The sequence below is a fragment of the Brienomyrus brachyistius genome, chromosome 3 (assembly GCF_023856365.1).
Source record: "Brienomyrus brachyistius isolate T26 chromosome 3, BBRACH_0.4, whole genome shotgun sequence".
Classification (NCBI taxonomy): Eukaryota; Metazoa; Chordata; class Actinopteri; order Osteoglossiformes; family Mormyridae; genus Brienomyrus; species Brienomyrus brachyistius.
Genome location: NC_064535.1, coordinates 15,555,293 through 15,568,096, shown reverse-complemented (window position 1 = coordinate 15,568,096; position 12,804 = coordinate 15,555,293). Strand labels below are relative to the sequence as shown.

At 44.0% G+C, this 12,804-nt stretch overlaps 2 protein-coding genes across 4 annotated transcripts in view; both read left to right on the top strand.

Moving 5' to 3' along the window:
• The first annotated feature begins 10 nt into the window (after positions 1-10).
• atp5f1c (ATP synthase F1 subunit gamma) lies at positions 11-6,311 on the top strand. 3 transcript variants are annotated; one of them, XM_049006729.1, is made up of 9 exons: positions 11-134; positions 788-822; positions 1,285-1,416; positions 1,845-2,049; positions 2,351-2,494; positions 3,418-3,482; positions 3,771-3,926; positions 4,319-4,415; positions 6,172-6,311. In XM_049006729.1, the coding sequence occupies exons 1-9, from the start codon at positions 94-96 to the stop codon at positions 6,173-6,175; spliced, it is 879 nt and encodes a 292-aa protein (XP_048862686.1). In that variant the 5' UTR covers positions 11-93; the 3' UTR covers positions 6,176-6,311. The 3 variants fall into 3 exon arrangements, with proteins under 3 accessions (XP_048862686.1, XP_048862685.1, XP_048862687.1); XM_049006728.1 differs by lacking the exon at positions 6,172-6,311 and adding an exon at positions 5,926-5,948; XM_049006730.1 differs by lacking the exon at positions 6,172-6,311 and having other exon boundaries at positions 4,319-4,419.
• A 1,217-nt stretch (positions 6,312-7,528) lies between these two features.
• The window catches only part of LOC125738103 (transcription initiation factor TFIID subunit 3-like), a 35,614-nt gene continuing 30,338 nt past the window's right edge, over positions 7,529-12,804 (top strand). The window contains exons 1-2 of the mRNA XM_049006720.1: positions 7,529-7,902; positions 8,873-9,115. Coding sequence (XP_048862677.1) covers positions 7,737-7,902; positions 8,873-9,115 — 409 coding nt within the window. The 5' untranslated portion in view covers positions 7,529-7,736. The remainder of the gene's footprint in view (positions 7,903-8,872; positions 9,116-12,804) is intronic.

The following is a 12,804-nucleotide window of genomic DNA, read 5'->3' as shown; positions in this document are numbered from 1 at the left end:
AGAGAATCCTCGTTACGTCAGCGCGAAGCCGGCAAGGAGTTTGGCAGTCGACGCCTGCGCAGTGCGGCCAGTCTGACCTTCATTGGAGTCACCATGTTCGTTAGAATCAGCGCCGCGGTGTTTTTGCCGCAATGGTAGGAATATTTTCTCATGTAGCCCTATTGCTAAATAACAAAGCATGCATTTCACGAATTGCTTACAATTTGTACTTTTGTTTAAGTATCTATAATCTAAGTTTCTGCTCATATAAACGGCCAGGTCGTGCAAGGACTTAGTCACCGACAGGCCCGTTTGCTGTGCCGTGTTCCGGCAGGCCAAGTTCAAGCTAGACTCGTATGCTAAACCGACAATTAATTTATCGTTTATCGCAGTCGTCTTTCAGATATTTCCTCCATGCTTAATCGTATTTTACATTCTCGGACGGTGCACACTGTTATCCTTCTGTAGCAGTACGGTTTGACAGCGACTCGGCCCAGCGGAACGGTCCGTTACCTGGCTGACATTTCATTCAAAATGAACTTTAGAGTTAAATCGGATGCCCGAGTCTCCTGGCCACAACGGGGCTTTCACAATAATGTCGGTTTCGTGTTCGAGACTCGCATGAACGTTATTTATGAATTAATGCACTTTTCTATCTCTCAAAGGCAAACGCTGTGCTAGGGCAGGGCGATGTCTTCGTGGAGAAACGAGACAGTCCATTTGACTTTGATTCTCATCTTGTCATTTACTATTATTTTCTTGATGTTAGCGCATTTACAGTCTGGTTAACTCAATTCTTTATTTCCAGTGGCCAGGTCAGGAACATGGCGACACTGAAGGACAGTAAGTATTTGTAGATTGTACAAATTGTATCAACAAACGTGTTAATATGGATCGTCCCTAACTTCGATGTTTTACGTGTAATGTGGGCATTCCTCTTATTTCTTTAACTGGTGAAAAGTTCAGATTTTACAGTAGCAATTATTGGGTCATAGCCCTTACTCTGGATAAGGTAGCATGGTAGCTTAGTGGGTGCTTGAATCCTTCTACTTTGTGGGTGAAACTTCCATGTTTTCTGTGTTGTGCAGAGAGTTGTGCCTGCATGCATGCTATTTGGCGTCTTTGAATTTTCCACAGTGAATAATTTTGTGTTAGTTTGTGTCTGTGCGTGCACCCCCTGTAATGGACTGGTACCCTATTTACCCCAGCCGACTTCGGTGTCATCCAACCCATGACCCTGAGCAGGATCAGTGGTTGGAAGAGTAATTTATGACGTTATGTAAGACTAATTCTTTATTTTGCTAGTCACCATTCGGTTAAAGTCCATCAAGAACATCCAGAAGATCACCAAGTCCATGAAGATGGTTGCCGCTGCTAAGTACTCCAGGGCAGAGAGATCCCTGAAGCCAGCTCGGGTGTATGGGACTGGTGCTCTGGGTAAGACTGGAATAATAATTAAGTGGACTTGATTCAGTTTAATGTTGTTGTATGAGTGCGTCCTTGGAGATGTGTTTATTTTTCACGTTCTTTAGAAGGTTTTACCTTAAACTCTGGTTGGTGAAGGGATCTGGGTACCCTGTTGTATGACATTTTACAGCTCAGATAATTTGAATTTACATTTAACTTATGCGCTATGAATTAGTCACCTTAAGTGAGGATTCCGTTGTCTGCTTTGGAGAACATCCCTTGTAATAAATAAGTTGGGTAATTATATGGTTGGAAAAACTGGTGTTTTAGGACAACAGAAGATTCGTTTCAGGACCAGCATGTGAGATTTCGGTTTCAGAGATCAGAGCCTCTCCTGTATGTTGTGTTGTAGAGCTCTGTGCCTTGGAATCATGTGTTAACTGCCTATCTCTTTCCAGCCCTATATGAAAAGGCTGATATCAAGGCCCCCGAGGATAAGAACAAGCACTTGATCATCGGCGTATCCTCTGACCGTGGTCTTTGCGGGGCCATCCACTCCAACGTGGCCAAGGCCATGAAGAGCGAGATCAACAAACTCGCAGGTGCCGGCAAAGAGGTCATGGTGGTCAGCGTTGGGGATAAGCTGAGAGGCCTGCTTTACAGGTGTGCATCTTGCCGACGTGCTGTTGTTACCTGGCCATAAGCAGCTTGCGGTTCTCCCTGTTATTGTCGACTGTATTTCAGGGATATTGCTTGGAGGACTGTGATTCAGTGGTGCTCTTCACCATCTGTAGTCCTGCATAAATCTCTTTAGCTGGTTAGACGGGTGCTTGTTATGGGTGTTTTCAGGACCGGGATTTTCAACTAAGCAACATGCTATTCCGAAGAGACGTGAAGAACTTTTTGATTCTCAGTTGTGGGAGTTGGGGGTTCCCCACACATTTGAGTGTCCTCTTTCTGACAGGTCGCATGGCAAGCACCTTCTATTGAACTGTAAGGAAGTGGGCCGTAAACCACCCACCTTTGCGGACGCCTCCATCATCGCCACCGAGCTGCTGAACTCGGGCTATGAGTTCGACCAGGGCGCCATCTTCTATAACAGATTCAGGTAACGCATCCTTACTAAGGCCGCTCTTTCTTCAGAACACCAACCCTGTTACCCTTGATCGATGCACCACTGGCAAAGCCTGCTCCAGTGAACGGAAGAGTCAATGCAGATTTGGCTGATTATAACCAGAAATTCATTTTGGCATCTCTCAAAGGGTTTTTTTTTTTTTTATTGCCCTCAGGTTCTTGGTGTCTTTGGGATTAGTTCCATCACAGTCAGCATTTAGCTTCTAACCGATGTAACAGGGGAGCAAGTTATGGTGTGCTTACACTAACCAATCTGTACCGTGCCCGGGCACATTTGACTCCCAAGGTTTATTTCATTTAACTAGAGTGATCTCTCCGTACTGTGCCTGGGCGTGGGATGCTAACTGTGCCCTGACCCGCTTGGAGATGTGGGCCAGAGCAGGATTAGTCGGACTTGGGCATGGTACGGATTTGGTGTGTTTGCTAATTGTGCCCAAAACGGAGCACAGACATAATGTCAATGATGTGACTGACACACACATGTACACTGTACATGAACCGAACTTGGGGGGAACAAATCAGGGTGGCCAGGCTCTTCAAATCTGGCCCTCGATTCCGAATCCAGGCTTGGTCTTCAGTTCTCCCAGGTAGTTAGTTCAATAATTACTGATTCTGATTGGCCACAGAGGCTTCACACCTGTCTCATAGGTAAAGGAAGGCTGGGAAATCAGGAATGCTTGGTCCTTGAGCACCATGATTTGAATAGCCCGTTCAAAGGCTGTATATTTTGCGTCATTTCTTTGTAAAACTGTAAATAGTGTGTAAGGAAAGTGGGCAAGACAAGACTTATGTGAATATGGGGAAAATCCAGCAGGCTTTTTAAATGTAATTTAATTTTATTCGTTGCTTACTGGTCACTGTCACCTGTATTGAAGTTTCTTGTTTTTATTTGGACAGGTCTGTCATTTCCTACAAAACCGATGAAAAGCCATTGTATTCCATGGAAACTGTTGCAAACTCAGGTAATATCCTGGAGCAGATCAATTTTGTCAGGGCTTTTGCAGAAATGTGTAACTTTTTAATATTTCATTACCAGATGCTTTTGACCAAAGCGACACACAAGTGAGTCAGATAACACATTACATACATTAGGAATCAACTGGTGCTTAAACTGATTAGTTTCCCCTTTGCGTTCATCACAAAGAGCAATCCTTTTGGCAGGCTGGCTATCTGCGCTACTGAAACTGTAAAGAGCCTGAGCTGATTTACTCCCTAGCACTTATGTCTGTCACGGAACTTTAATTCCACAGAGAACATGGGCGTCTATGATGACATTGACGCCGACGTGCTGAGGAACTACCAGGAATTCTCTCTGGTCAACATCATTTACTACGGGCTGAAGGAGTCGACCACCAGCGAGCAGAGTGCCCGCATGACCGCTATGGACAGCGCCAGCAAGAACGCCTGTGCGTCATCTACTTGGCACCCCTGCTGCCTTCACCACTTTCCCTATGGGTCACACACTGATGGCTTTACAGGCCTGTAAAAGGCTGATGTGCTATTGTTCAATATCTATGGCAGGATAAATACCATTGCAGTGGTGCTGGTCCATCTAGTTCCTCTACTTGAAACTGCATGTGACCGTTTCATTACCGTTCTGGGCTTTGTTTGTATTTGCTTGCAGGCTTTACAGTAAATGGCTAACGATCTCTCTCCGTCTTGTACTACCATCTCGTAGTGCCATAGGGAGGCTTTAATTGCGTGATGCTTGCCTGAACGTTAGATGTTGCTGTATGAGCTGTGCATACAGATTGACGTAATCTGTAGTTTACCATGCTATCGCTCCGCTTTCGTGCAGCTGAGATGATCGACAAGCTGACCCTGACCTTCAACCGAACCCGCCAGGCCGTCATTACCAAGGAGCTCATTGAGATTATCTCCGGAGCTGCTGCGCTGTAAGTACCAAGCCCTTATACTGACGTCACATCCGTTCCACATCTCGTCCACATTCACAAGTGGGCAGATTTTACAGGGAGGCATTGTATACATTACTAATCCAAAGCTTTTCACACCACTGGTTTTTATCACTTTTCCAGTTATTTCATGACCTGCAGGGTTTTTTTTTTTTAAAGTTGACTGATCAAATATAAATGAAAATATAAGTCAAATTGAACAAGTTTACTTTGTAACATGGAAAGAGTATGTAACAGTGCATGTCTGACATATTAACTGGTTGTGTAGTGATGGCACAGTCAGATTGTAGGCTCTCCTTTAACTTTAAATGCACTAGTTAACCGTTTCATCCCATTAAACAGCAATATTTAATGTGCCATGTAGAAAAAAACTTTGAATTTTCTTTGCTGTTATAACAGCTAGAGTAGGTTACTTTGGCTACATTCACACTGCCAGCCACATCGTTCAATTCAAATTTTTTTTGCTCAGATCGGATTTGTCCATCTTGACGGTTCACATTCATAACTACTAAATGACCTGTACCTGACTGCAATGTAAACGCATCGGTCCTCTGAAACGTTACACATACGCACATAGATATGTTTTTACACGGGTCAACTGCGTCGCCAAGAACAAAAAATGTCATATCTGTGGGACGACTCATAGCATTAAAAATAGAGGCGTTAGTAGCTCACGCATGTATCGCACTTTGCTCTGGAGGATGACAGTGAATCAGCTGTACATGAGCAGGCCGACAAGGAGAAAAAGTCAGGCAGCTAGCTTTTTCTGTTTTAGCAGAACAGCAGAACTGTATTATTGCTGGAACTGCTGTACCAAGAGATGTGTGGGTACGAGGCTGCCGGTGCAGGCTGATGATGTCAGCGCGTGTGTATAAGCAAAAAGCCACATGAATTCCGATCTGAGCGTTCACAGTCAGGTCGCATGGCCGCGAATCAGATACGTATCCGATTTAGTACCACATACGAAAGTGACAAATCCGATTTGAAAAGATCAGATTTGCGTGTCCATACAGCCCTGAAAAGATCAGATCTGTGTCACATTAAGGCAAAAAATCCAATTTGAGTCACTTCAGCATGGTAGTGTGAACGTAGCCTTTGAATTAAAGATGAAATTATCTTGCTAAAAAACGTAGTTAGTGCAAATTTAATAGCAAAGAATATTGAGTGTTTTTAGTAAATGCTAAGTGAGTAATATGCAAATGTGGAAAATATCAGTGTGTGCAAAAACATTTAACTGGTAATATACCTCGGTGGGTATAAACCCAGAGAACTGGTTTTAGTCAGATGCAAATGACACTAACTGCTGTGCAACCAAAACCAACCCAGGATCTGCTTATTATGGACTGCATGTTTTTCACCAACATCTAAGTTTCTACCCATTCTGGAATTAAAACTGGTGTTATTTTGAAAACGGGCATGAATTGGATGCATGATAAATTTCCCTCCACTAACATCCATCATCTTTCACCCTCCACCCCCTACATGATTTCAGGGATTGAAGGGATTAAGAAAACGAGAGGTAACATGCTGTAGAGCGGCCTGCTATGTTTTTGTGTGACTTTTTTATGAGGGTAATTACTGCTTAGTTGATAGATCAATTAGAAACCATTTCTGGGCAACTGAATTTCCTTTAATGGTCATCCTCATTTTCTTCCTGTAAAGTAGTTTTCATTGTAAATGATTTTGATAGACCGATGAGTGTGCTGCTGGACTTAAATGTTTCTCTCCCTGATTGTAGGTAAATGCTGGGGTCCATCAGGCAAACCTTCCTTCCTGCTCCTGGCCCAGGAGCTGAATGAGACTCCAGTTGTCGAGTTTATGGAAACTTGTGATTCTGTTTGTAAAGTATCTGAACCAATAAATCCCATACAAAGAAAACCCTTCATTTGTTTTTGATGTTGAAGGGGAAAATGTTATGTGGGGTAAAACTTAACAGTCCAAACACACAACAAAATAAAATGTCTCAAGTAAGAGAATAGGACTCTAATACACACGCAGTTAAAGGGCAGACTGTTTTTAGGTCATTAATAATTCCACCCTAATAACCATACTGCCAAGCTGATCTAACCTGGACCAGACGACTTGCAAAAGGTAAGCAAGTAGACGGCAGCTAGATGTAACATTTTAGGCTTCCCACTTGTAACTTCGATTACAAGCTACTTTAGACCTGCTGTATATTGATAACAATGTCCGTAAAAGATGTAAAACTGAACCTATATGCACTGCATAAGTGTAAAATTTCCGATCTGATTTATTACATTATATTGACCGAAAACAGACTCGTACTCAAATGTTAATAAGCAAAAAGACTTAAGCGCGGTGATTATGTACATCGCAATGATTAACGGAACCAAAATGTTTTTCCTAAAGTTACTTTTTTATTGATAAGGATAAATACGGTACAAAAAACAGTTGATACACTACATATAAATCCCTTCCAAGGGTACACAAAGATGCACCAAAGAAAAAAAGATTTACAGAATTTGAAAGTTTCTTATTTTGTGTATCTTCTGTGCCTTCTTTGTTTTTCGACGTTTGTATAACCCTTGTATGTTGTTTGAATTCTTCAAAAAAAGAAACGTTCGCTTTGACCCATTTCGTTTTATGAATACGAAAGTTACGTAGCAATAGTGGTTGAATAACATTTGCTTTTCCTCAAGTCATTCTGTCTAAAATATGAAATTGCCTCTCAGTTAATTATAACAAAGTTCTAAACTTGTTTTTAATAAAGTTTTATGTACCTATCCAGAAGCATTTGTCAAATGCGGTGGTTTATATGTGAAAAGACTCCCGCGTGACGTATGTATTTTTACAAAACTGGATTATTCGACTTGCGCCACCTGCTGTACGGGAGGATAAACTCGAGACAATTAGAAAACTACACACAGCTGAAATTCTAAAATATTGCAAGGAACGAAGAAAGGTATTTACCCCTTCTAAAATGCCAACGGGCACAAATGGAACCCCAAACCTTTATCAATTTTGACAAAACGTACTACGCCGTCTAACACAACAATGTGTGAAGTGTTAATCGTGGACTTGTTTTGGGGAAGTAAAGGTCAAAGGAAGTAAAATCGATCCCCGATTGACACTTCTGCGCATGCTTTGTCGATTAGTTCTGCCTTGGTTCATCGGGGCAGTCAAGATGGCGGCCTGGGGAGTACCGCCAATCTCTGTATTCCGTTAGATGTTAAAATTACAAGAAAATAACCCCCCTGTAGCCAATTTCATTCGCCATGAGGACAAAGGCAACGGTTTGCTTTGGGATCTAATTCTATAAAGATCCCAGAAGGAGCCAGCAAGATGTGTGATAGCTATACCCGCTCACTGCTGCGGGTTTCGGTAGCGCAAATCTGCCAGGCTCTGGGCTGGGACGCGGTTCAGCTGACGGCCTGCGACCTGCTCTCCGATGTACTGCACCGCTATATCCAGCAGCTAGCTAGAGGCTGTCACCGCTACTCTGAGCTCTGTAAGAAAACCTTTATTTGCTTCCGATTGCCATGTAGGTAATAAACATGCGCTGCCTCTTGCAGCGGCCTAGATTGCAGGTTGACAGAACGAGAGAGAGTCCATGCCTGTTGGATTGCAGAAAACTTCGCACCCATGTAGTTCCGAGTCAAAATAAATATTCACGTGAAACAACTTGACAGGACAATGGGGATCCATTCCTGTCAGATTGAAGAAAGCTTCTCATCTGCCGATGTTGGTTGCACCTACCAATAACCCAGAGTGAATATTTACTTGTTCTCTCAGAACAAGTTGCTTGTGGTGTACTGTTAACCACTCATTCCTGTTATTGTTCAGTATTGTTATTGTTAGGATGTGAAAAAGGTTTTTTTTCTGTAGTTTACAAACATGTTGATATTTGTTACTATGTATCTAGTAAATCTATGGTGGGCGCCTGACTGAAAGAAACTCGCACAGCATGATCTCTTGTAAATTTTACAGGTCGTGTACAAAGGCCGTGTATAAAGAGCTGAATCGCAATTTTATCATGCCCTGACAAGCCTTTCTTAATTACAATATGTATTGGCGATAACGGCTGTTTTGTTGTTTTATAGCGATGCTGGATATATCAGATTCTGTCAAGCAGCCACTTCAGGTTGTTTTACTGACTGTTTGGGTTTATATGGTTCTTTATTTACTTTTAAGAATCACTCGTAGCCTTAAGAATAACAATAATATCTTCAAAAATTCTTAGCGATGTAGCATACTGATTGAGTAGATAACATTTGAAGAGTATATTTCACGTCTTTGTTGATCAGTTCATATTTGTGTATTAAACTGAACAAAAAAAGTATAATAGAAAGATTTAAATTAAAAAATTTTGATAGTCCAAAGTGCCCTGAGGTGCTCTTCCAGCAAATTCAGTGTTTCCCAGTTTATCTACATCCTGCTGAAGCTGACTAATGACCAGAGTGTTTTGCCGCACACTGCAGACGGACGGACGGACCCCGTTCTGGACGATGTCGGCCAGGTCTTCAGGCTGCTGGGGGTGAACCTCAGTGAGCTGAGTGACTATGTGCAGCACCTGGAGCCCCTGGGCTTTGCTCACCAGATGCACCAGTTTCCTGTCAGCAAGAACAACATGCTGCAGTTCCCACAAGCTGGAGCACTGGACATGGAGGAGAGGAAGGAGTACATCCCTGACTACATGCCCCCCCTCGTCTCCTTACAGGAAGGTAGGGTTGGCCGTTTCGGCTCCGGCAAGTCGACTTGTAAGTCTTACCGATACTTATGGAAAGTAAGACTGGCTTTAGTATTGCCTGCATTCTTACCTGTAACTGTTGGTGGTTCTCACAAAAATTTAGGGCTGGCTTCACTACTGCCTGTAATTGTTTTAACATTTTTCTTTGTAATTGTTGCTGGTCCTTTGAGGATGGGAGATCCAGCACTATAAATATTAGTATTCTTAGAGTCCGTAATTGTACCTACAGTAAGACAAGGATCTCGGAGGGCAGTCAGGTTAATTGTGAGTTGTCTGCTACAGGCACATGCATGGTCTACCCAACCTTCTTGCATTCCCTGCTGGTTCCTCTTACCACGTGTTTCTCAGGTCTTGGGTTGCTAGGGGGATGGCTTAGCAATGATGGTTTCATCTCTGATTTTTTGCAGGAATTCTTACATTTGTGCTTTCTTACAAGCTGCTCACATTCAATGGGCAACTGACAAAATTTATATTCTATTTTTCAAAATGCAAGTGCTCCTCGACTTATGGTATTTTCCATTTATGATGAGTTCATCATAAATCAGTTCTGAATTTATGATAAATAGCTACTGTCACAATATAAGTAATAAATTATTGTGACTAAATAGCAGTAATTTAAGTAAATAAATTCAAATTTATGTGGTTAAACACAGAAAAATGCACTGTGTGAAGCGTACTTAAACACTGTATGAGATGCTTCTGCTCGCGATTGCTACAGACGATGGCAGGGTGGATGCTGCTATCGTCTGGAATCAGTGGAAGTTATCATACGGCAAATCGCTAACCCCGGAGCAGATCAAAATGCAAAGTCGAACCTTTGTAAAGCGAAGAGCTTGTGTTTCTGAAGACCTGTTCCAACATATTTCAGAAATAGTCTTAAAAGTACTGCGATGGGTTGGCACCCCATCCTGGATTGTTCCTTGCCTTGCACCCGTAGCCTCCAGGACAGGCTCTGGACCCCCCGCGACCCTGAACAGGATAAGCAGTTTCATGAAATGGATTGATGAATCTTAGAAGTAACAGCTTTGACAGAAGCCTCTTTGACACACAGTGGCCAACCTTTGTTGCATTCATCTCTTGAAACAGATTTGAAGTTTTATATTTTTTGCCGAATAGCAGGGGTCTGAGCACCTTTGGAACATTCTGGAAACACGGTATGTTTGTCTGCGCAGTGTGTACATCTGTACCTTAGATGCATCTGCATGTGAGGCACTTAAACGTTGATGTCATCATGGAATCGCACTGTGATGGTGAAAAGCTTAAACCAAGACTCTTCTATATAATCTATCTATAAATGAAAGATGAAATGACACTTGATGAATAAAATAAAATAGTCGAAATGGCTTAAAACAAAGATTGTAAGCATTGGATGACCCCTAACTTATTGGCACCACATTTTAAAGGGAAAGGGGGACTGTGGTGGGGCGGGTGTGTTGGGATGACAGACAGCCGGGGTTGTGGGGCACAGAGGGGTCGGTCTGCCTGTGCACGTCTGGAGGGGTGGGGGGCAGGATGGCGGGAGGATAGGAAGCTAACTGGACCTGGAGCCAGGGCTCAGCAGGGGTTTATGGGGGCAGGGGGGGGTGACTGGGCAGTGCAATGGGGTTCTGTTCTGGAGATGGAGGCTGACACGGAAGTGAGGTGTATCCTGTTCCCTGCCAGGGAAGATCGGTCACATTTCCTCTCTCCCACTGGGGGGGGGGGTGTCTGACCATTGACAGTCTTTGTTAAGGTGACATTAGGTAAGCACACTTCACTAGTGTGAATATGAGCCTGGGTTAATTAGTATTACTAGTGTATACCTTAGTATCCTGTTCAGATGTTTAAATACTTTGGAAGTGGAGCTTTGACATTATAATACTGAAACTGTCACTAAGAAGTATGTTATAGTAAGTACAGTCTTAGTCGCCTAAAAGACTGGAATGTTTGAAATGCTTCAAAAGGGGAAATCAAACGAGATCGTGATAAACGGATCCCACAGGCGAGGCTTTAATGAACTGCTGGTTTATTTTATGGCTGGTGGAGGTTAGGGCTGAGCAGTGAGGGGGTTATTTGGCTGTTGTATATAGGACAAGCCTTACATTTTTAATGTCTTTTGTTTGACCAATGTATGATCATATCGGACTGACTGATCCTGACCATCAGAAGCCCCTCGAGGCTGGCCGAGCAATGTTGACCTCCTGCTATGCTCTGCGTGTCCAACAGGTGGCGCAGTGTGCCAAGTTTATCTTTGTAGGAGAGCATTGGAAGGGCTGTGTAGCCCTGGGCTTTGCATCAGGGGTCATCCTTACCCTACACCATCTATTTTATTGTCAAGGGAGGGTGAATCCAGCTGACCAATGAAATCACTCCCTGGTCCTCCCTTCACAATGTCCGTTTCTTTGGAGCTACGTGTGTGGGAGAGTCCACCACTTGGGGGGTGCTGCTGCGGTACATTGACAGAGGTCCTAATGCACTTTAATGCCCTGGCCGTTCATCTTCTTCCTTCCTCTAGAGGGAGCCTGAAATGCTGCCAGAGGAGAAAGACCTTGCCGCAGAGTAGACGTCCGCAGAATATCTCTTGTATTTTTGTAGTAAGGTCCAGGAAGCCGAGTCTTCGCGTGACCTTGTCCCTCCCGGCAGTTTTCTCCCCTTCCCGCGTGGAAGAGCCCCGTGTGACAGTAGTGCAGTGCGGTGGTTGGTGTTCGGGGTCGCCCTGTCCTCTGCACAGTTTTCTGAGCGGCAGTTGTGCTCAGTTTGGCTGATGCTCTTACCGCAAGCTTGACCTGCACTCTGTCCCACTGTGGATGTTAGGCTCCCCGTCGCACTTCCCTCCTGGGACCATAGGGGGTGCACGCAGATCAGGGCCAGTTCAGCTAGCACCAAGCCTGCGGTGCTTGTTCGTGGAGTGTGTGACGTGTGCCAGTCTTCTCCTCCCCCCTCCATCTTCATGGAAGCACCATCTCTGTCCCCCCATTCCACCCACTCACAGGGTAACGTAAGGTGTCAGACTCTTAGCAGCTCCCACTCCCACTGACTTGATGTAAAAGGGCTCATCTCCGCACTATGATAAAACACACACACACACACACACACACAAAGCAGATCGTACTCTGGGCGTGAGATTTATTTTAGATGGTTTAACGTGTGATGTGAAGTGACATTTGCGTCGTTTGCCGCCTGGGAGTTCTGTTTGTGTCTTTCTGTGAGTGTCTCCTTAATTAGCATGTCACTGTGAATGTGTGTGTTGGGGGGGGGAGTCATGTATATATTGCCAAATGCCCCCACCATGTAATTTTATGAAAAATTTTATAAAAATTTGTGAATGCAATCAAAAAATGCCAAACTAAAAATGCCTAAGGTCTTGTATTTTGTTTGGTTACTTATGGTTATGGTTAAGGCTGGTTAGGGGTTCAGGTTGTGTGTGTGTGTGTGTGTGTATGTGTGTGTGTGTGTGTGTGTGTGTGTGTGTGTGTGCGCGCGCACATGCACGCGCAGTGATGTGCTGCTTGCATCTCACGACTGTACCTGGGCTTTGAGGCCGTGTGCGATTTCATTTCGGGGTTTGGTTACGCTCCTCCGGCCCGTGATAGATGGGTCGAACCCAACACCGACAGGCCCGGTGTGGGGCCACGGGGGCCGTCTGTCAGAACCGTTTTCCTCCACTGCAGGCCCAGCAGCGGG

Bases quoted from the DNA above. Each gene is read 5' to 3' on its own strand.
- atp5f1c (XM_049006728.1), top strand. From the start codon at position 94: ATGTTCGTTAGAATCAGCGCCGCGGTGTTTTTGCCGCAATG. The intron at 823-1,284 runs GTAAGTATTTGT...TTATTTTGCTAG, and splicing joins CATGGCGACACTGAAGGACA to TCACCATTCGGTTAAAGTCC. The intron at 2,495-3,417 runs GTAACGCATCCT...TTATTTGGACAG, and splicing joins ATCTTCTATAACAGATTCAG to GTCTGTCATTTCCTACAAAA.